The sequence below is a fragment of the Astatotilapia calliptera genome, chromosome 11 (genome assembly GCF_964374335.1).
Source record: "Astatotilapia calliptera chromosome 11, fAstCal68.1, whole genome shotgun sequence".
Lineage (NCBI taxonomy): Eukaryota > Metazoa > Chordata > Actinopteri > Cichliformes > Cichlidae > Astatotilapia > Astatotilapia calliptera.
Genome location: NC_137432.1, coordinates 10,859,718 through 10,881,476, shown reverse-complemented (window position 1 = coordinate 10,881,476; position 21,759 = coordinate 10,859,718). Strand labels below are relative to the sequence as shown.

At 40.6% G+C, this 21,759-nt stretch overlaps 1 protein-coding gene across 2 annotated transcripts; it reads right to left on the bottom strand.

Annotated features, from left to right (window-relative positions):
• Positions 1 to 803: 803 nt before the first annotated feature.
• Positions 804 to 13,325, bottom strand: LOC113032488 (transcription factor E2F3). Of its 2 annotated transcripts, none has more exons than XM_026185429.2 (8): positions 12,795 to 13,325; positions 10,708 to 10,828; positions 9,381 to 9,511; positions 9,201 to 9,289; positions 8,357 to 8,515; positions 6,226 to 6,337; positions 5,261 to 5,402; positions 804 to 4,823 (listed from the first exon to the last, which is right to left on the bottom strand). In XM_026185429.2, the coding sequence occupies exons 1-8, from the start codon at positions 13,074 to 13,076 to the stop codon at positions 4,522 to 4,524; spliced, it is 1,338 nt and encodes a 445-aa protein (XP_026041214.2). In that variant the 5' UTR covers positions 13,077 to 13,325; the 3' UTR covers positions 804 to 4,521. The 2 variants fall into 2 exon arrangements, with proteins under 2 accessions (XP_026041214.2, XP_026041215.1); XM_026185430.2 differs by lacking the exon at positions 12,795 to 13,325 and adding an exon at positions 12,454 to 12,664 and having other exon boundaries at positions 3,491 to 4,823.
• Positions 13,326 to 21,759: the final 8,434 nt, after the last annotated feature.

Sequence of the window (21,759 nt, the reverse complement as noted above, 5' to 3'; positions counted from 1 at the left end):
CTGCCATCAGGAAGGAGACTGAAGAGCCTCCGGGCTAGAACCAGCAGACTGAGACACGAACTCCAGACCTGCATTGACCTCTTCCCTCTGAACCCCCCCCAAACATACAAACTCTGAACCACCACCATTTGCACGCCAACTTGCCCACAATCACTACGATTGTGTTGGACACTGCTGTTTAAATAATTGTATAGTATTGTACAGAAGACTTATCTTTATATTGTTTTAGTGCACACTGAGGGCCAATTCCTGTGTATGACTGTACATAGGGTCTTTGACAATAAAGCTGACTTTGATTTAGACATGTAGACACGGTCAAGATGACCTGCTGAGTTTCAACTGAGCAGAATGAGGAAGAAACATGATTTATGTAACTTTGAATGTGAAATCCCAGACAGGCTGGTCTGGGATTTCCCCCACACAACCATCTCCTGGGTTTACAGAGAATGGTTGGCAAGTTGGTTGGTTTGTTAGTGTAAACAAATTACTGATGTCAGATAACAACAGCCAGACTGATTCAAGTTCTCATGAAAGCAGTTACCTGGATGGACAGCCAATAAATCTGCAGCAACTGTGTGAAGCCATGTCAATATGGATCAGAATCTGATGTTTCCAGTTCCCTGTTGAATCGGTCTTACAATTACAACATCCCCGAAGACACAAGGAGACCTAACCTGTACAATTAGTAAGGTGTAATTAGTGGCAAGTTACTATACATGTTTGAACCTACAGACTTCTAATAGTGCAGCCAAACTTTCCACCATAGTGCAAACTACTCCCTGAAGACGCATCAAGACAAAATATACATTTCCTCATTTATATTTGCTTTATTCAAATTTTCAATTACAAATGCCCAGAGTACAAAAAAACAAATTCATTTATCCCCCCCAACCCCTCCAATACACACAGACACGCACACACAGCTCAAATTCCTCATTTTAACAGATGTACATAAACAAGCATGTAACTGAAATACACACATCAAAAAACATCAATTTTATCTCCAACACTCATGAGCTCTTTCACCCATGCCTTCACATCGCAAACTGCTCTCTGTTCTGTAGTTAGCAAAAACAGGCAGAAATATAATTTTACAGACAATTCTTTCTAATCAGATTTTTGTTTTTTGTTTGTTTTTGTGTCTTTTTTTTTTTCATAAGCTTTACAGAATATTCACTGATCATTACACCGTATTTGGTAACAGCTCAAGAATAACCATAAGAAAATAAAAACAAAGCTGTTTCAATGTGGACCATAGTTAGCATCATACTTAGCCTAACGATACACTTCAGTAAGATCTAATCACACATTTCGAAATGAAAAAAAAGTTGCAATTTTAAGTCACTCATTATTACCAGACACTAGCTTTAGCAGTGCACGAAATCTCCAACATTCCATTAGAAACCAATGGAAAGGTACAATCTTTCCACCACACACACACACACACAAAAATCCCTCATGTAAAAGGACATAAAATATAGCAACCAGATTCTGGTTGCTTGAAATCCTTGGGGGAAAATATTTTACCTACTGTAAACTGGAGAGTGGGTGTTTAAACTTTGCATGAATACATGTAAAATACACCAATATAAATACGCCTGTAAATCAGGACATTTTTGTGCATTTTGTAAAGATTGAAATAATGAAGAGACTGGATGTTCTTCTCAGAGTTGAGGCTATTCTTTAACAAGTCAACATGCTTTTCCTGAATTGCCCCCATCGTGCTCTTGCGTCAGAATTTTGCAGATGTGAAATGCTTCAAAAGAAAACCCAACAAACAAACAAACAAAAAGCAGCACAAAAAATAAAGTTCATCCAAACAACAAAATAAAATAAAATTTGCATTCGAGGATTTTCTTCTGTAACCTCTCGGTCACTGTGTAAAACACTTGCACCTAGTGGCTAATTTGGCAGACCCTAAAAGAATGCACAACCGTGTATTTTTAATACAGTCCAAAGTGATGTTCTCATTTACATATTTTGCATTTCTGTTGTCAGATAATGTCACCTTGCCTTTTTCATGCCAACTAGCCATTTAGTGCAGACTGTGGGGATTATTGGGAGCGGAGTATTCAAGGCACACAAGTGCAAGTTTCAGACAAAGTGAACAGAAATGCTGCAGCAACGTACGGTATAATGTGTTCTTTGAACATTAAAGCACGCAAACATATTCTAGCTCCTTTAGCAATAATGAAACAGAGGTTGTACATGAACATAATAGGGGCACTTGGAGAGGCATCACTACTCTCCAAAAAACTGAGAATTGCAAAAATGGTAAGGAATATCAGGGGGGAAGTTTCCAAAAGTTCCTACACACTTCCAACAGAGAACAGCCAAACCAGGGATGCGAAAAACACAGAAATGTCTCTGCATGACCAGATAGACCAACTGCGAATCACTGCCTGTGTCTAAGTGGTGCCTCTCCATTTAAAAAACATAATTAAAACAAAAACACTGAAACAGGAGCTAAATAACTTATTGGAGAAAAAACAAAAACGACACACACTAAAAAAATATTGCAATACATTCATCCACTTTTCTATGCTTCAAATGTGCACCCCAGTGGTGAAAATTTATATGCGACAGTATGAGTCTGGCTTTTGGCCAACGGTATTCCCACTATAATGTCGGGGTTTCCGACATGACTGCTAAATAAAACGCGGGCAATTCCTAAAACAAAAGAATTCAAAAATCATACAAACTATGGCATTTATCTCTTAACGCCCTATTTTCTATTTTGCAACATTAAGTGAGAGGTAGCCTACAGTACCTTGTGCACTGAAAAAAATTAGAAAACTGTACATCAATTTACACACGGGCAGGCTTACTCTTTAACGCAAGCTCGACTCTGACATTAACTCACACACGTGATTCCTCAAGCACACGTCAATCAGGTCGGGCGGGGATAAGTCAACAATAACAGCAGCAATATCACCTGTGATCTCTAAAAGCCAAGGTCTCTTTGCACTTCACTATTACAAGGGATGTAATCAGACAAGCTACTGGTAGTGAACTGTGATGGTGTTTCTAATACCTAAAGTGGGAAAAAAATTACATCCTCTCAGCTTGTTTTTCAGCAAGTAATCAAGCCTTTTTTGCTGGCTAATCACGGTAAATTCAGTAGCTCTAAACAAACACAAGTCACTACGGTTTAGTTGCGCTGAATTCACTTAAATTACAAAATAGCTGTTTTGTTTTTTTTTAACATTTTCTTACAGAGGAAAAAAAGCCCTTCATTACATGCTGAAGTTTAAATAAGTGGCTATCTCATCCTGTTTTTTTTCCCTTAGATGACCCAAGACGTTAAGTAATTTCTACAGTTTTAAAATCCATTAAAATTCAACAGTTATTGAAGCTAAAAAGAGCCAACAACAGTCTCAGTACACACCGAGCAGGAAGTGCGCACAGAGTGGTAAGTGATTCGAACACAAGTTTCTCTGAATAGCTCAATCCACAGTATAATTGCACTGCACACAGTCTAAGTGAGGAGGCATTAAGGGATTCAGTTATGCCGGCTACTGCTGATGAAGATGGGAAAGGTAAAAAGCAGCGAGAGTCGAGGCGTCAACTGCCAAATCAAGAGTATAGGGTGGAGATGATTTTTAAGTTTGCACATCACGTGTTCAGATTTACCCACTGGCAAGAAATGATGGCTTTTCCAGCTTCCTTTAGCAACTTAGCAAGTTGTGTATTTGTCAGGAGATGAGACACTGGAATATGTGGCATAAATGTCTTGCTTCCATGACTCAAGAGTGCATATTCTGGTTATTTTCCACAATAATTTTTCAATGGACACCCAAATGTACCCAATACTCATACTCTGAACTTTATAATCAGCCTAGCCTAACTATTCTAACTATGTTGCGAGTGCTGTGCATCAAAATCAGCCCTGTTTCCATTCTTATATATATATATATTTTTTATAATTTCCAAAAATGTTTCATATGTGCACACACAACATGGCTATTTAACAGTCAGCAGTAAAAGCCTTCGGTCACAGATCATTGTTGTGGATGAAATCAGCTTGAACTCTACCCACAGCACTTGGCAGTAACACACCTAAAGCGTTACCTGGGTAGCTCTGCACACCCGAAGATAAAACAAAGAAGATCGACCTTTTACTTGCCAAAACAAATTCCCAGACAGGATCCTTCAAGAGTTAACAATGTGATTTTTCTTCTTTCCCAATCTCGAGGGTGTTTTTTGGTAACTGCACGGTTATGCTCAACACAATGCAATAACCCCAGATGTGAGGTAATGCCAAGCACTGTGGGGGATGTTTCCTTATAGCTGTTCTCTCTTTGCTGTCTCTCTATAGTAACACCCATACAAAGATGTGGATACCCTTCCCATCCCCATTTACATTTAACCAACCAGCTGTGTAAATTAGCATCCACTAAAAAGGAGATCAAAGGCTTTACACTGCTGATGACGTTTGTTAGTTATACCATGAAAGAACACGGTACTCCCTGTGGGACAGAAAAAGCCCTCTGTGTTTCCGTCCATTTTGTTCACCTAATGCTAGCTGCCCAGGAGCTCATCCAGGCCAAGAGAGGGCATTTTATCAAAGTCACAGGATTCAAACAAGTCGCTAATTCCCTGGTCGTCTCCCAAACCTAACAGGTAGTCATCTTCTTGGTCCAGAAGAGTAGGCCCAAGGTTTAAGAAAGGACCCAGGGATGAGGGGATCTGGTCTTCTGTCTGCTGCAGGAGACTGGTGTAAGTGGATGAGATGGGTGAAAGAGTTGTGACGGAGACAGCTGAGGAAGAGGAGGGAGGTGGAGCCAGAAAGGGGTTAGGAGAAGTGGTTGTGCAGCTGGGATCTGTGGAAGGAGAAAGAGACAATTTGTTATGACACCAAAACAGCCAAGAGTACCACTGGTCTTCAAAGAAGCTGTACGGCTGTTTTGTTGCACTGGAAGCAAATCTAGTGAGCTCTGGACGTCTCTTCTGGAACCACTTCTAGATCAGCACTGAACACTGAACTCCTTTCTTACCAATCCATTCATACTATTTAAGAACAATGAAACAAAGCATGTGGTTTTCATTCACTTCAGTACAGAAAACTGTTTAAATGTTGCCAATTTCTGTGACTGTAATAGAAATGGGGATTTTTTTTTCTCCATGTGTTTAAATGATCATGCTATTTTTTCTTTTACTCAGTCTATGGATATATGATACGCAAAATAAATGGATCAGCTTTTCATTATGAATGACAAAACAAAGTGCTGCGGTACACTACTATCCATCTGAAACCAACCTTGAAGGACTTTGAGGAAAGGAGAGTTCCCATTGATGTCTGTGTTCCCATTTTTTACGGGACTCCTGGGGTCGTTTTCCTCATCCGGGCACAGCAGAACTTCTATGGGACCCTTTGTGCTGGTCAGGTGTATGGATAAACTCTACAGAGAGAGAACAGGTACTCGAATCAGAACAACAATGCACATAAATGTACTACTGATTACCAACATGTGCACACACCAAATGGAGGAGTTTATGCATGTAGCAATGTATCTAAAATATGATCAATTCAGTGCAATGATTTCTCAGACTGACCGAGCCACTCAGAAATCATTGTTGAAGGACAAATTAAAACTAACGGTACCAAATTAAGTTTAAATCTTTTTTTTTTTTTTAATTCAAAGTTTTCAGAAAATATTCAGAAAACTTGACCTCCGACCCCTGATCTTGAGGTCACTGAGATTCAAACTCGTCTGAGTTCTCCTGTTATCCATTTACAAACTTGGGGGTCCACATCACCCGCCTGCCCACCTGCGCTGCAGGGTGCTGACAATGCGCCATCAACCTTTTACGGTTGAGGCGTAAAAAAACAGAACTACTGGCAACCGGGAAATCTGCTACCAACTGGTGCAATATAGGAGGTTTTCATGCAGCACCTACTTTCCAACAGATTTCACCCAGCGAAAACCAGAAACCTCCATGAACCACTCCGAACCAATCAGGCAATACACACATTATTGCCTAGCAACCAGTGGTTGTATAAGATCCAATATGGTGGACAAATCTTGAGCAAGATGTGCATGACATCACGTTGAAAAACTTCAATATAGTTACATTTAAAACTGACTGACTTACCCGACTAAGGTCAGAAGTGAACCTAACCAATATGAAGTCTTGTCTATAAAAGAACTCAAGTCATATGCCAAGTGGTCGAAAAAAAAAAAAAAAAATCAGGCGCGTGTGTTTGTGAGCATGTATACAAACCTCTTCAGGGTCCGGCACTTCTAGTTTGGTGTCTGTGGGCGCTTTGACGACAATAACCGTCTGGTCTCTGAGGCTCCCTTGTTTGATATCTTGGTATGTTACATAAGCATATGTGGAAACAGCCGGGTTAAAGAAATAAAACTGCGTCTGTGTTGATACAGAACAGACTATATGAAATGACCTGCTTTCTGTGACATGTTAGAAAAGAGATGTTTGTTCGAGGAGAAGTAAAACACAGCTAGTTGTTCCTGAAGGCAGAGCTCTTAAAGTACTGAAAGCATATTACAGCTTTTTGAGAAGAGACTTTTAGACTAAGAAACAGCCATGTCACCATTCTGTGCCTGTCTAAACCCCCTTTTGGCATCATAAAACAATTAGTGAGACTTAAAGAATTCATAATGACAATTTACAAATGAAAGGCACGAGCACAATTATTTTTGCAACTAGCTGTACTGCATGGTATTTGAAGGAGTTTGAGTGTGCAAAATCTGAGGACACGGGTCCATGAGGAAAAGATCTCAAGCCTCTGCGTCTTTACTGAGCAGTGCACACATGCAAACCACGACTATTAAGTTCGATCACAAGGTAATCCATTTTTTCCCCTGATGATTCTAATAATTGGCTGCAAGCTAATGTTATGCAGAAAATCTTTTTTTATATATGATCTACAGGAACATTAACTTCTGATGATTGTGTGATCTTCTACGCATCCTATGTGTGAACTTGCATTTGTGCCTCTGCAGTCAGTTCTGGATCTCCTCCAGTTTGTCAGAAGTGTTATCATTAAACTTGATTTTTAATTTTAGGGAAGTGGATAACGTTGTAGGGAAGCAACTTTGGTGAGTGGGTTATTGGTGAGTTAACACTGTGCTGGTGTGAGGGACAAAAAAAGAAGTCTGTTTTCAATACACAGAGATGAATCGCCACGATTGATGAAGTCACAGTGAACAGCGCTGAAAAAAACTGAAGAGCGTTTACCATTAGTACCTACTCAGATCAGCAAGATGTGACTCGAGTCTTGTGGCGATACGACTCGTTTTCCATTACAACCAAGTACCAACTGGACGTGTTTGGGGTCGTTATTGCAATGCGGCTAAGCACTACAAAGGTGGACGTCAAGGCAACGTTACACCTGCTGCTCAGTGTGTAGAGTTTCAGACTCAGCAAAGTTGTTTCTGTCCAGCTGTTTTCCTCATTGCTGGGTTTAATAAATGGCGGTTTTGATTTTCGTGAAGGAGACACTCATGACTCACTGAGTGACCCACCAACTAGCCGATCGGTAGTATGCATTCTGTTTACATTACATTTTTAGGTCACTTGGAACACCGGCCTGGTACCAGGTCTCATCACCTAAAGGAAAATCCTGAAAACTGTGGCGAGCCGCCCTGAGTAGGTACTAATGGAAATGGTCCAGTGCCACTCCTCACCTGACACGCTGCCCTCAGGCTTCCAAACTGAACTCCTACACCTGCTGAAAACTAATCAGCTGCAGCTCAGACTTATGAACAACAATCCTCCACATAAAATTTGAGTTAATTTGAAACAGACCTTGACTTTGTGCGCTCTGTGCAAGTTTAAATGAAATCGCAAATTACACAGTTAAAGGGTTATAGCACTATAGGACCTGCTGCCTGGACGTGACCAAGAAAATCACCTTTACTGGGGAATCTCCCAAACTCAAATCAGCAAAGGCTTCTGATGTTTGGCGTTTTTGATCAGATCGCCTGTGACAAACTTATTTGTAATAAAACAGCCACTCCCTACATGAGCTGCAGCATTTAAGAAGCGAATGGCTTCCCTAGTCAAGAGCGATTTCTAACCGACTTCAATCTCATGTCAGAACGTATCAATACTCCGTCAGCTTCCTCCCACTGATCTGAAGAAGCACACTGCTTACAGAGACATTTAAAAATCTATCATCAGGTTGTTTCTGATTCTCCAGTTGTCACTGCTCTTAGTAAAACTGCAGTGGACACTCCTGAAATGAACTTGCTTGGTGTTTGCTCAGAAATCTGCAGTTTTAGTAGATTACAAACAAGACCTTGCAATCCTGTAGTGACTTACTCTGCATCTTTACGAGATTTATGTTGAACTAAAACTTTAGCCACAATCTCAACTAACAAAAGGATATTTCTGGTTGCCTGGCAACTCGCTCATGTGTCTCATATCCAGAGAGCATCTCTGGATGAGTTGTTCGAGCCTCTGCTCTTCATCAGCCAGCGCAGAAACTTCAGCTGTCAGTCTCTGTCTCTGGCTCAGCGCCCCTTCGACCTCCAACAGACTACAGCCCCTGTAAATGAAAGAAAAGCCAGTGCAGAGTGAAATACAGCGGTTTAGAGTCACCTAAGGGTGCTCAATTGCAGCCATTTGGTTTTTAGTTTCAAATATTTGGCACATCAACTTCAACAGTGCAAAAAAGTTCTGATTTCTTTTCAAGTAAACACAGGATTTATGTTTCGGTACGTATGAGCTACCTCTCACTTAAGCACCTTTCCTTCATTACAAAGGTGTGATTACCAGGCTCCACTGACCGCATATCCTGTAAAGAACAAGTGACTTCAAAACATAAAACTGGGGAAACTACCTTCAAAGTATTCTGACCCAATAAATTTCTGTAGTCATTTCCAACTTTAGTGCCTGACAGGGACACGACCTACATCTTAGGCCATGAGAGGAAAATCAACAGAGCTTTAAAATAAAACCATAACAGTACATACAGCTCACAAACATGACTCAAAATCTGTTTAAATGAAAAGCCACCCTAAACTGCAAAGCACAGGTGTCTCGTGCCCAGTTATGAACTTATGAGTTCTGAGTGAGCGAACTACTAAAATGATTCGAGTGTCGGCACTTTTGGGTATCCTCATACAACACATCAGCTGAGGTAAAGAAAGAAGCAAAGATGGAGGAGAAAGAAAAATGCAGAGTCCAAACCAAGCACCTGCATGGCAGAGTGAGGGAGAATAACCACTTACATCCACTGAATGTTGTTCTTGGATTTCTTCTTGATGAGGTGAATGCCTTCTAGTACATTGGTGATATCATACAACCGCCTTTTCTGTACCTGCAAGCGAGGAACACACGTACAGATTTAACGGCGTAACTCATCAGTCGCTAAAACGCTGACCGAAACCAAAGCATCTTCCTCAATTTACCTGTAAGGTTTCAGCAGCAAGGTTGAGGTCCAAAACACCATCGGAAGACTGAGCAAGAAGGTCCACGAACTTCTTTGTTAAGAGGCCCAAAGATGTGTCGTACCGCGTCTTCTCTGGTGGAGACTTGGGTGCTATGGTGGACAAAAAGCAGAAAGAAGGGGAAATTAAGTAATTTAAGCAATTTGAAGGACGGTTTCTAGCCAAGACATGAAAACTCAGTCATTGCTAGATGCAGTTTCACATGAGAGCATATGGCTGAGCGAAACGCAGCTTCATCAATATGTCCGAGAGTCAACAGGAGTCCAAGAGCAGCAGGGGTGTCAGAAGAAGCAGACTACCTGCTGGACGGATGGGTGATCATACTCTGTTTTGTGTTGTGACTCATTCACAAAGACAAAGAGCCAACTTTGAAGTCATTGTTGGAAACAAGCGAGGCATTTTCATACTGGACACATTTACAGTACAAATTGCTCACTAACACTCAATATTGGGAAAACCGAAGACAGTTTTTCCAGGGAAATGCTGAAAGGGAAATGACTCAGCGACAATCGCCGGCGTATTTTTGTGAAGACGAGCTACAAGCCAGTTTGGCAAAAAAGGATCACTTTTTAATTCCTCTGTCGGGTTGCAATTTAAAGCTAAAAGTTTTTTAATTTTAAAGGCTCTGTTCGCACAGTGTCCCATTCCCGTTCTCAGTGGGCAGAGCGGTTTAAGAGCAGAGATCCACACCACGTCACCTGTTGTGACCTCCCACAAGACCACGTATTACACTGCCACGATCACTAGATTCATGTAAAAGAACCAGATCTCTCTCCCCACTTTCTTTTTTAAATTTTCTAAGAATGCAGGCCAAATAAAACACCAAACTAACAGGAAGTTACTTACTGTGCTTGAATATAGTCTGGAAGCAACACGCTTCATAGGAAACACTTCCCTGCTTTTCTTTAATATGTTGAGAGAGTTCCCCATTTCAGCTCCATAGTTTAGATACACAATACTACTGTTTATATATTGATGAAACAGATTAATCAACACCACTAATATAGTGATATAACACAGGAGAGATTTTTCTTCATGGAAAGCTGAGTGAACCACTCGGAGAGAACCAAGGACCTTACCTTCATGATGATGTTTAGCTCAGGGGAAAAAATAAAACTCATTTTATTGGAATAACCATTAAAAAAAAACAACAAAAAAAAAAACAGCTGTATCTACACTGTTCCCATCTGTGCTGCTCGGCAGGAGCGTGGACACGATGAAGTTGAAACAATCTGCAGTGAAATGAACAAACAAGATGACAGAGGGCTCTTAAGAGCCACCTTCTTACTTCTGGGTGTCTTCAGCCGTGCCCCATTTGATGCCGCGGCTCCTCCTCTACCTCTTGGAGTTTTGGCTGGTTCTGTCTGGTACTGGTGGTCCGAATCATCGAGCGCCAATCGCCTTTTTGCCTAGGAGAGAGCAGAAGGGATAGTTAAGGGTGGATGTGGTTATTTGGCAGTCACTTCCAAAGCCTTTCCATAAGCCTAGTCTCTCTAAAACACAGTATAGGACCAAAGAAGAGTTTCATAGAGTGACTGCTAGTTTCAGGCTGCTTTTAGTCACCAAATGTGATTGTTCTCCGTCGACTACTTCAGTATTCCTGAGGTTTTCGCAGCAAGGACAGCAACATCAAATCTGAATTGAAAGAAGTTTTGTCAGCCACAGAGATTCCATTTTTTCAAATTTATTGGAAAGGGCAAGCCCAAATAGCTCAAGAGTGAGTCACGTCGACGATTTGAACGTCCCACCACACACCAACGCCAATCCCAATAAATAATCGACCGTATAACTCCACCCAGCCAAATAATTAATGGAAGCATCAAGTAGTTCTGCTCAGTCCAAAACTTAATTCTCAAATCCAGACAAAAATGTCTGATGTCCAATTACCCACCACGAGTCAGTTTAAGCGTATGATTCAGCAATTTATGGCTCCAACACAAGCTTTTATTTAGCTTCATATGCATCTACATTGTCCCCAGATTCATCTGTACCATTCACCATGTTTAAGCCCATTTATGGCATGTGTTGAACATTGGATTTGGTAATGCAGATGTTAAACTTCTTACCATAAACATACCCCATGTCTTGTTTCTTAAAGCACAAAAATACAATAATAATTTTTTTTAAATCAAATAACCCATCTCAATTATAGCCCAATGAACATGAATCTGTGCTTTTGCAAGAATCCATCCTGTTTTAGTGTCTTTGAGCAGGACAGCGTGCCACCAGCTTGCTGGTCTGCATTTCCCTCTAAAACTCATGCACAGCAGAAGCCACTTTCCCCTGAAATGGAAAACATATTATAATTTTTAAACCCATACTTACTACTTCATCTTTTGCATAACCCCAGACTGAGAAAGAAAGAAATATGTCCTCTGTTGACAGTCAAAGTGTCAGCCATTTTATATCAGCAAGCAGCTCCCCTCACCCCAAAGCCTTCTCATGGCTCACAGCCTGATATGTGCAGACTGGTTGAGTTCATAAAAGATGAATAACCAGGAGGAGAAAGAAAAGAAAACAACACCCTGAATGCAGCTTTAACTGTTTTGTGTGGTTTGTGCATGTTGAGAATACAGGAAACGTAGAATCAGCACTAAAGCAACAAACTCGGGTTTCACTTTACTTGACATGAAAGGCACCACAGCGTTACTTCAGTTACAAAAGAGTGGCATGACACAGTTGTGCCGAATTAAAAGAATAAGGTCAAGCTCGACAACGACTAACGTTGCTCTCTAATAACCAATAGTGCTACTAGCTCTGATAGCTAACGCATATTTTCAAAGCTTTACCCAAGTTGGCTTGCATCTTCACAGACGACTGGGAGAAAATCTATCGAGCAGATCCCAGACTGAATTGTAGCGATATCTGCGTATAACATCATGCCTTTATAAGTTCCACTAATCATGTAGCGTTAAAACGCTAAAAACAAACATATAGCTTACCAAGAACCGGCCAGGGAAACCATCCCCCAACCCCCCAAATTAAGACACCAACAGCAGCCACTAGGCCAGCGCTAACGTTAGTCATCTCTTACCAATATTTCCATCTGGCTGCAAAGGTGAAGCGGACTCAAAAGCACCATGAAGTCTGCTAACACTCTCTTAGATGACAGGTCTGCATTCCAGTTAACGCTAAACTCACTTAAACTTGTCACTGGCGTCCCCACAGCAAACGAAAACACTTAACCAGCTCACTTGGGTAACTTAGCTAGCGGTAGTTAGTTAGCCACCTCGCTAGGTTGAGTCGAGGGAATGCCCTGGCTAAATAGCTAACATTAGCTGCCCTGAACAACAAGCTCGGCTAGGTTAGCAAGCTAACATTGTGTCGCTGAGCGTAGCAAAGCTAAATGTATAAGCAAGCTGTGTGGATTATTACCGGCGGTCTTCCCAGAGCGGGTCGTTGTCCTGCTGCGTTTGCTGCAGCTTGTTGTGGAGTTGTGTAAATGTTGTTAATCTGAGGCTCGGATAAACACACATTTGATGTCTGTGTAATGTTGCAAGGCGGTGGTGTGGTTATTATTTGGATATACGTAGCGTTTGATTGACCGGGGTTCAAACGATCCGAGAGAGCTGTTAAAATTATATTATTATCCAGAGAAGAGCCTCCAACCCCTGCTAAAATCACTTTTTCCTGAGCCGAGGAGGTCCCTCTTCTCATCTTGCGTATTCAGGGTAACCCCTTTCTTATCTCGGAACTTTCGAGCTCGTATAGCTGCTAATCCGCCGCAATGGTTACAAAAATAATCAGACCAAAGTAAAGACGAGTGTCTGAACTATCGATTTCTGAAAAGTATTTTTCCCTCAGAAAGTGCATTTAGGCAGATGCAACGGATTAAAAAGTAGCGCAACTCTCGTTTCCCCCGTCTAGAAATGGCTTCAGGAAACGGCCTGATGAATGAAGGGATACGGTTTACGCGCTCAAGAACCCTCCCGCGAAACTCAGATTTCCCGGGAAAATTTCAAACAGAATTTACATGCCAGACCCTATTGGCTCCTAACGGCAGAGTACCCACCCATATCGATGTCATTTCGACCAATGACGGCTTCAGATTCAGTGCGCCACGTGTTCATTGGCAGTTGTAAACACGTGACGTCACTTGTCACGCCTTGCGAGCTCTCTGATAGGACGTAAGGTGGCGCCAGAGACCAATTTGCTGAAGAGAAAGCATGAAGAACCAAAACATATCTACGGACTTAAATATTATATTAAATTATATTAAAAATGTAATTATTATCATTAGACCGATTTTTTTAACATTTGCAAAGCCATGTGTTTGTGCTTCTTATCATTTCTGAATACGTTTAAATTAATCAAGTTTGGATCTTACCTATAACTTTAAAAAAGGCACATTGCAAAATGCAGGTCCCAATATACAGTCTCAGTGATGCAAGTGAGCTCAACTCTATGTTGCAACAAATGTGATTTGCTTATTTTTTTTCCATTAGTTTCCAAAGCACCCAGTGACATTACAGATTTTGTTTTCTTTGTTTGTTATTTCAGTGATTGCTTAAATAGTGCACTGTGTGATGTTCATCTCTTTGGACCATGTTCAAGGAGAAAATTACTGCTCTCAAAACCACACAAAATTGAAATACTGTATTTGTGAAACCACTGTGACAAGAAGGATGATGAATGTAGCCAGCACATTGTTCGGTCAGATGAAAGCATAATAAATTTGTCTGGATTATGGGATCTCATATGTTTGCTATGGAAATGGCTGTTACGATCTGTGAGACATAGAGGAGCGAGTGTGCTGATGTCATCTGCATAAGTGAAAGAATTATAGGGGAAGATATAGATGGCATGAAGTTGCAGCCAAGTGGAAAAAGAATGTTTTCAGAAGTTAAAATGGAAGTTTGTGTTCCACTGTAATTGGAATTAGCACTCAGGTACTGCAAATGAAATTCACTTTATTAACTGATCACCAGCAACTGTGAGCACCTTGATAAAAGCTTAAGTTTGAGCAGTTTGCTAATCTGGAGCATTTACTGTAGGTGTGTGTTGTCAGGACAATGCTGCAATCTTCCTGGGAGTGGACATTCCAGAAAATTCATTCCATCTGACCGTACAATGCCCAGAGAAATGGTAAAATCTCACTGTCAGGCCTCAGTTTGTATGTTAAATTTTAACGTTTTTTGGCAGTACAATTAGAAAAAAAAAAAGAACATCTATGGCTTGTTTGGAAAGGTTGCAAGGTGTAAGCCTGAAGAACATGGCAACACAGTTTGGGTTTGCATCTGAACAAACCACAAGAATTCTGGAACAATGTCCTTTGGACAGACCTAAGTAGAGATATTTGTCCATAATGTGCAGCACCGTGTCTGGAGAATATCAAACACAACAAATCTGTACAATCACCTAATGCCAACTGTCAAGCACGGTGGTGGAGGGGTGATCATTTGTTTTTGTTTTTTCCAGCCACAGAACCCAGGTGCCTTGTAGTTACTGAGATGACTGTGAACTCCAAACCCATATGTACATATGAAAGTCTAGAGTGAAATAAGAGGTCATCTGTTTGCCATCTAAAGCTTGGGTGAAACTGGGTCAGCAGCAAATCAACCACAACAGAATGTCTGAGAAAGAAAAGACCCATGATGTTGTAATGGCTCAAGTCAAAGTCCAGATCTCCACCCGATTGAAAATAACCTGAAGAGAGTTGTGCCTAAACAAAGTCCCACAAACCTCAATGAAATGAAACATCACAGCAAAGAAGTGCAAGGCAAAGTTTCTCCACAATGACACGAGATACCGATAAAGTTATACAGAAAACAATTACTTCAATTTGTTGCTGCTAAAGGTGGCTCTACAAGCAACTGAATCATGGGGTGTACTTAGTTTTCACAAGATTATGTAGAGTAGTGATGGGAATTCCGGCTCTTTTTAGAGAACCAGCTTTCGATTCCCAACCGGCTCTTCAGGTTGTTTTGTTGCTTTAATTGATTTATTGTTAACAACAATATAAAATTATGCACAAATTAATTACTAATGTAAAAAACGTGGTTTTATTTATATATGCTTATATATAAATATATACGGTGGCCCCTAGAGACAAAGCACGTACAAACTTCAAAAAGCACATACAAATTCCAAAACACATTTCTAGCGTTAACTGAACTTCCAAAACAGAGCTACCTAGATCACATAAATTACACAATTGAAAGCAAATGTGTTTTGGTTGTGTATTTATACACAAGCACTCATATATATTCAAATAATTAAAAAAAAAAAAAAAGTTTATTTACCTGTTACTACCACACACCAAATCCGGTCGTTGGTACTTCCTGGCTTGTGTAGCCACTTTGGAGTTTTTATGTGTTTTGTTGTTTTCACGTGCTTTGGAGTTTGTATGTGTTTTAGAGTTTGTACGTGCTTTGTCTCTAGGGGCCACCGTAAATAATTTTTTATTTATTCACTCCACATAAAATATAAGAAATAAATCATATAATACAAAAAACAACTATTTGCATTTCAACTTTTAACTGTTTAAATTTTCAGCTTTTTCCTTTTAAACAAATTTAAAGTGAAACAAAAACACTCCAAAACTCCAAAACACGTACAAACTCCGAAGCACGTAAAAACTCCAAAATGGCTACACAAGCCAGGAAGTACCAACGACCGGATTTGGTGTGTGGAAGCCTCATTCAATAACTTGCACAGATTATTTTGAAAAGTGATGGTCAATGGGCATCCTTGAAAGGAGTGATTACTTCATATGCGTTTTTTTTTAATGGTAATCAATGTATTTATTTAGGCACAGGAGGCAATGATCAATTTTAAAATGTAACCTTTATTTAAATTTAATCTTTTATGCTAACAATAACGCCAGAGTGGAAGTGGTGTAGCTCAATAAAGTGATCGATGTGTTCACTAGTTGACTTCAATAAACCCGTAACTTATGAAATCCATATTTTATAGTAAGTACATTACTGATAAAAGAGGTAATAAACTGTTAAATAATAATAGTTAAATAACAATAAGTCTGTTAAATTGATTTTGTGGCTGTTTTGCTACAGCCACATGGGGCCTATCCAGCATAGAATTGAGGCACTTCAAATAATTCCATCCCAACAACGCCCACCTTGAAGTATCCCAAATACAGGAGTTTAAAATAAGATCTGGTTTCAAGCCATGGCGGAAGTCGTCCAGGATGCTCTTTATGCGCGTCACAAAGTAAAAGCGGACCAGGTGGTGGGTGGACTGAGGAGTCAACACACATATGTGTGGCCCAAACCGGACCTCTTTGTAATCTGTGCCATTGTGCATTGGACACAGATGGCCCCCTTTCATCAGGCAGTCCTGTTCGAAGCTTTTCTCACCCTAAAGAAGTAGGTTACAAGTGTGAGAACAACACAAACAAGTAGGTGAACTCGTTTCTATTTGTGCAAAAATATTACACTGATTTTTCTTTTACATTACAATTTAAATGACACCAGTGGAATGATTATAACATTTATATTAAATAAGTTAGCTGAGGTTTAATCTGGTAGTTTACACATGATTATACACCCTGCCCTCTTCTTTGTGTCAGTGTATAAAACTAGTAAATTTTAGCCCTTGCCTTGCTCCTTAGTTGATATTTCTCTGCCTGGATCAGCAGAACCAGATCCTTATATACAGAGCGCTGAACTGAGGAAAAAAATAAAACGATAGATTAGAAGCAGTCCCCATAGAGTCATACATTACATTATGCAGATTCAACAGTAGTCACTTCATTAGGCACACTTTTCCACTTTCCACTTCCATCAATTGGCAGAAGATTGGAGGAAACTGGGCTGGTTTTAGCATTTTAGAAATTGCTGATAAACTGAACTTAATTGCTACCATCTAATTGAGCCAGAGAAAGGTTCAGAAAACAAATAAAATATATACAAGACGTCTGGATAACAATGTCTTGATGACAGCAGCTGACACCAGGGCACATGACACATTGAATAGGGTAAGAATTTAGGTGTAAGCTGTGTAATTTACTTTTCTTAAATTACTGCCCTCAGGATGAATAAAGTATTATAAATCAACCAATCATTCGTGAATCTGCAGGGCATCTCTCCCCAGTGGTGGGCTGGGTGTTAGTGATGGGATCTCCAGCTCTTTTTAGAGAACCAGCTCTTTCGGCTCCCAACCGGCTCTTCAGGTTGTTTTGTTGCTTTAATTAATTTATTATTAACAACAATATAAAATTATGCACAAAAGGAATTACTAATGTTAAAAAAAAGTGGTTTTATTTATATATGTTTATATATAAATATATACGGTGGCCCCTAGAGACAAAGCACGTACAAATTCCAAAACACATTTCTAGCGTTAACTTCCAAAACAGAGCTACCTAGGTCACTTAAATGACACTATTGAAAGCATACAGGGAGTGCAGAATTATTAGGCAAATGAGTATTTTGTCCACATCATCCTCTTCATGCATGTTGTCTTACTCCAAGCTGTATAGGCTCAAAAGCCTACTACCAATTAAGCATATTAGGTGACGTGCATCTCTGTAATGAGAAGGGGTGTGGTCTAATGACATCAACACCCTATAGCAGGTGTGCATAATTATTAGGCAACGTCCTTTCCTTTGGCAAAATGGGTCAAAAGAAGGACTTGACAGGCTCAGAAAAGTCAAAAATAGTGAGATATCTTGCAGAGGGATGCAGCAGTCTCAAAATTGCAAAGCTTCTGAAGCGTGATCATCGAACAATCAAGCGTTTCATTCAAAATAGTCAACAGGGTCGCAAGAAGCATGTGGAAAAACCAAGGCGCCAAATAACTGCCCATGAACTGAGAAAAGTCAAGCGTGCAGCTGCCAAGATGCCACTTGCCACCATTTTAGCCATATTTCAGAGCTGCAACATCACTGGAGTGCCCAAAAGCACAAGGTGTGCAATACTCAGAGACATGGCCAAAGTAAGAAAGGCTGAAAGACGACCACCACTGAACAAGACACACAAGCTGAAACATCAAGACTGGGCCAAGAAATATCTCAAGACTGGTTTTTCTAAGGTTTTATGGACTGATGAAATGAGAGTGAGTCTTGATGGGCCAGATGGATGGGCCCGTGGCTGGATTGGTAAAGGGCAGAGAGCTCCAGTCCGACTCAGACGCCAGCAAGGTGGAGGTGGAGTACTGGTTTGGGCTGGTATCATCAAAGATGAGCTTGTGGGGCCTTTTCGGGTTGAGGATGGAGTCAAGCTCAACTCCCAGTCCTACTGCCAGTTTCTGGAAGACACCTTCTTCAAGCAGTGGTACAGGAAGAAGTCTGCATCCTTCAAGAAAAACATGATTTTCATGCAGGACAATGCTCCATCACACGCGTCCAAGTACTCCACAGCGTGGCTGGCAAGAAAGGGTATAAAAGAAGAAAAACTAATGACATGGCCTCCTTGTTCACCTGATCTGAACCCCATTGAGAACCTGTGGTCCATCATCAAATGTGAGATTTACAAGGAGGGAAAACAGTACACCTCTCTGAACAGTGTCTGGGAGGCTGTGGTTGCTGCTGCACGCAATGTTGATGGTGAACAGATCAAAACACTGACAGAATCCATGGATGGCAGGCTTTTGAGTGTCCTTGCAAAGAAAGGTGGCTATATTGGTCGCTGATTTGTTTTTGTTTTGTTTTTGAATGTCAGAGATGTATATTTGTGAATGTGGAGATGTTATATTGGTTTCACTGGTAAAAATAAATAATTGAAATGGGTATACATTTGTTTTTTGTTAAGTTGCCTAATAATTATGCACAGTAATAGTCACCTGCACACACAGATATCCCCCTAAAATAGCTAAAACTAAAAACAAACTAAAAACTACTTCCAAAAACATTCAGCTTTGATATTAATGAGTTTTTTGGGTTCAAAGGAGCTTGCAAAGAAAAGCGTCTGGACTTCTTTAAGTTACTTGAAGACGTTTCACCTCTCATCCGAGAAGCTTCTTCAGTTCTAAGGTCAAATGGTGGAGAGTCCCAGATATAAACCTAGTGGGAGTGACCCCCCACAGAGGGACAAAAGGACCCCCTGATGATCCTCTAATCGCATGAGCCAAGGTGTGAAACTGGGTGTGGGTCCCAATCAGCCAGAGTTTCGGGTGTGTTCATTGTGAAACCTGGCCCCACTTATCATGCGAATTCCTGAGATCAGATGGCCCAGGATGTGAGTGGGCGTTAAGGCGTCTGGGAAGGGATCTCAAAACTGGATTATAGATGGCAGAGAGTTGGTGTCGTAAACCACCGCCTCTGTTCAAAGATGGTCGCTCACAGTGGACATAGATGGCTTCTTTCACTCCTCTTTCAAACCATCTGTCCTCTCTGTCCAAAATGTGAACATTGGCATCCTCGAAAGAGTGACCTTTATCCTTAAGATGCAGATGGACTGCTGAGTCTTGTCCTGTGGAGGTGGCTCTTCTATGTTGTGCCATGCGCTTGTGAAGTAGCTGTTTGGTTTCTCCAATGTAGAGGTCTGGGCATTCCTCGCTGCACTGTGCAGCATACACCACATTGTTAAGTCTGTGTTTTGGCGTTTTGTCTGGTTGTTGTTCAATAATAAAATTATTCCTCAAAAATACAACTTGCCTAATAATTCTGCACTCCCTGTATATCTTTCTAATATGACATTGTTGTCCCTGGCTCTTTCTCTGTCTCTCCCTCCTGCTCTGTTCCTGTGCTACTGCGAGTGTAACTACTGCCCCTCCCCCCCCCTTCCCAGCGCAAAGCACAATAGTGGTGGGCAGATCGATCCAAATATCGATAGTATCGATCCCAAGTCGGGATCGGTATCGGATCGATACTAGCCTGGTTAGATCGATTCTTTACTTTGAGTTCTGCTTGTTTGCTATGCTGTGCTTTCGGCAAAAACAAAACAGCTAGGTCGCTGGACTCACCGCTCCTGTGTCAGCGGAGAGCAGGCACACTCCCCCCCCCCCCTCTTACTTTTCGGTGTTGCGCTGACACGTCACGTGACTTAGACACTTTGGGGGTTATTAAGTTGTTTGGACATTAATTATATTTTTACCAATTGTTTTTGTTGTTTAGAATTTTAATTGTAATTTTTGTATTATAGTTTATCAACACTATCTGTTTTAATTTGTTTACTGGTTTGCGTGCACTTAAGATTAACAACAAAAAAAAGATCGCCACCACGGCAGACCCGATGGCATTTTCATGCTTCGCAGCATCATTTTTTCTTACAATAATCACACGGTTGCTGTAACAGTACATTCAACGGCTGCAGCTCTCCCGCTGGCAGCCGTACACATCACCACCACCAAACCTGCAGCGGCATCGCAGAACACGGCCCGCCACAATAATAAAGCATTTTTTATTTAATTATAAATAAATTATTTCTCCTAATTATGTCCTGGGTTTTAAGTAATTAATAATACAAAAGGAAAAATCACAAAAAACACTTAAGGTCATGAAAATTAATTGCGATTTAGCAATTCAACAAGGCATCCACCTTATTTATTCAAAAGTATTGGTATCGGTATTGGTATCGGCGATACTGGCCCGTATTTACTTGGTATCGGATCGATACCAAAATATGCAGTATCGCACACCACTAAAGCACAAGGCTCGTGTGCGGAGTGAAGCAGGAAAAAAAGTGTGTGAGAGAGGGTGAGATAAAGAAGAAAAAAAAAACCACGGCTCCCAATAATGAGCCGGCTCGCATTGTTCACTTCAAAGATCCAGCTCTAAGAGCCGTTTCGTTCGCGACCGACACATCACTAATGTAGAGGGTTGTGAAAATTCTCTTTTTTACATGACTCTATACAACTACACTACTGTCTTGAAGTCTCAACATCTACCGTATGGTGCCCTGAGGTGCAAAACATAACAATACAACTAAAAACACAACAAAATTACCCTTTATTAGTATTATTATTAGAATGATCTACAGCAACAGCCTGATGTTTCTATACTACTTTGAGCAGTGCCCTTTAGAGTTTTCAGAGAGTTAAAAAAAATATGGAAAGGGATTTTGGAATAATGAGAGAATCTTTTAACAAAGACATTCCTTCCATGTTAGGACACTGGAAAGAATTCAGACTGAGATCACTGGATAACGTTATGCAGAGTTATGCTTGCTTTTCTTGTCCTGAGTTTTGTCTGTCATGTCACCACATGTAGCTAAGCAGAAACTTTTTGTTTTGCACATCAGGGCCACTATACAGGTGTTTGGATGGAGGGGAATTTTCTGACATGACAGTGAGGCCATGACAAAAAGTTATAAGTATAACTGACTTCAGTGATAACTGTCCCCTGACTACAATCCAATTTAGTTGGCCTGATTGCTGAGTGTGGTTCCTTAGACAAGATCCACACGACATTCTGTTTCCCCACATTTCGTTTTTATTTTTA

Coding starts and splice junctions, on each gene's coding strand:
- LOC113032488 (XM_026185429.2), bottom strand. CDS start 13,076: ATGAGAAGAGGGACCTCCTCGGCTCAGGAAAAAGTGATTTTAGCAGGG. Junction 9,512..10,707: donor ACGGCTGAAGACACCCAGAA/GTAAGAAGGTGG, acceptor TGTCCACCATAG/CACCCAAGTCTCCACCAGAG. Junction 8,516..9,200: donor AAGAACAACATTCAGTGGAT/GTAAGTGGTTAT, acceptor TTTCATTTACAG/GGGCTGTAGTCTGTTGGAGG.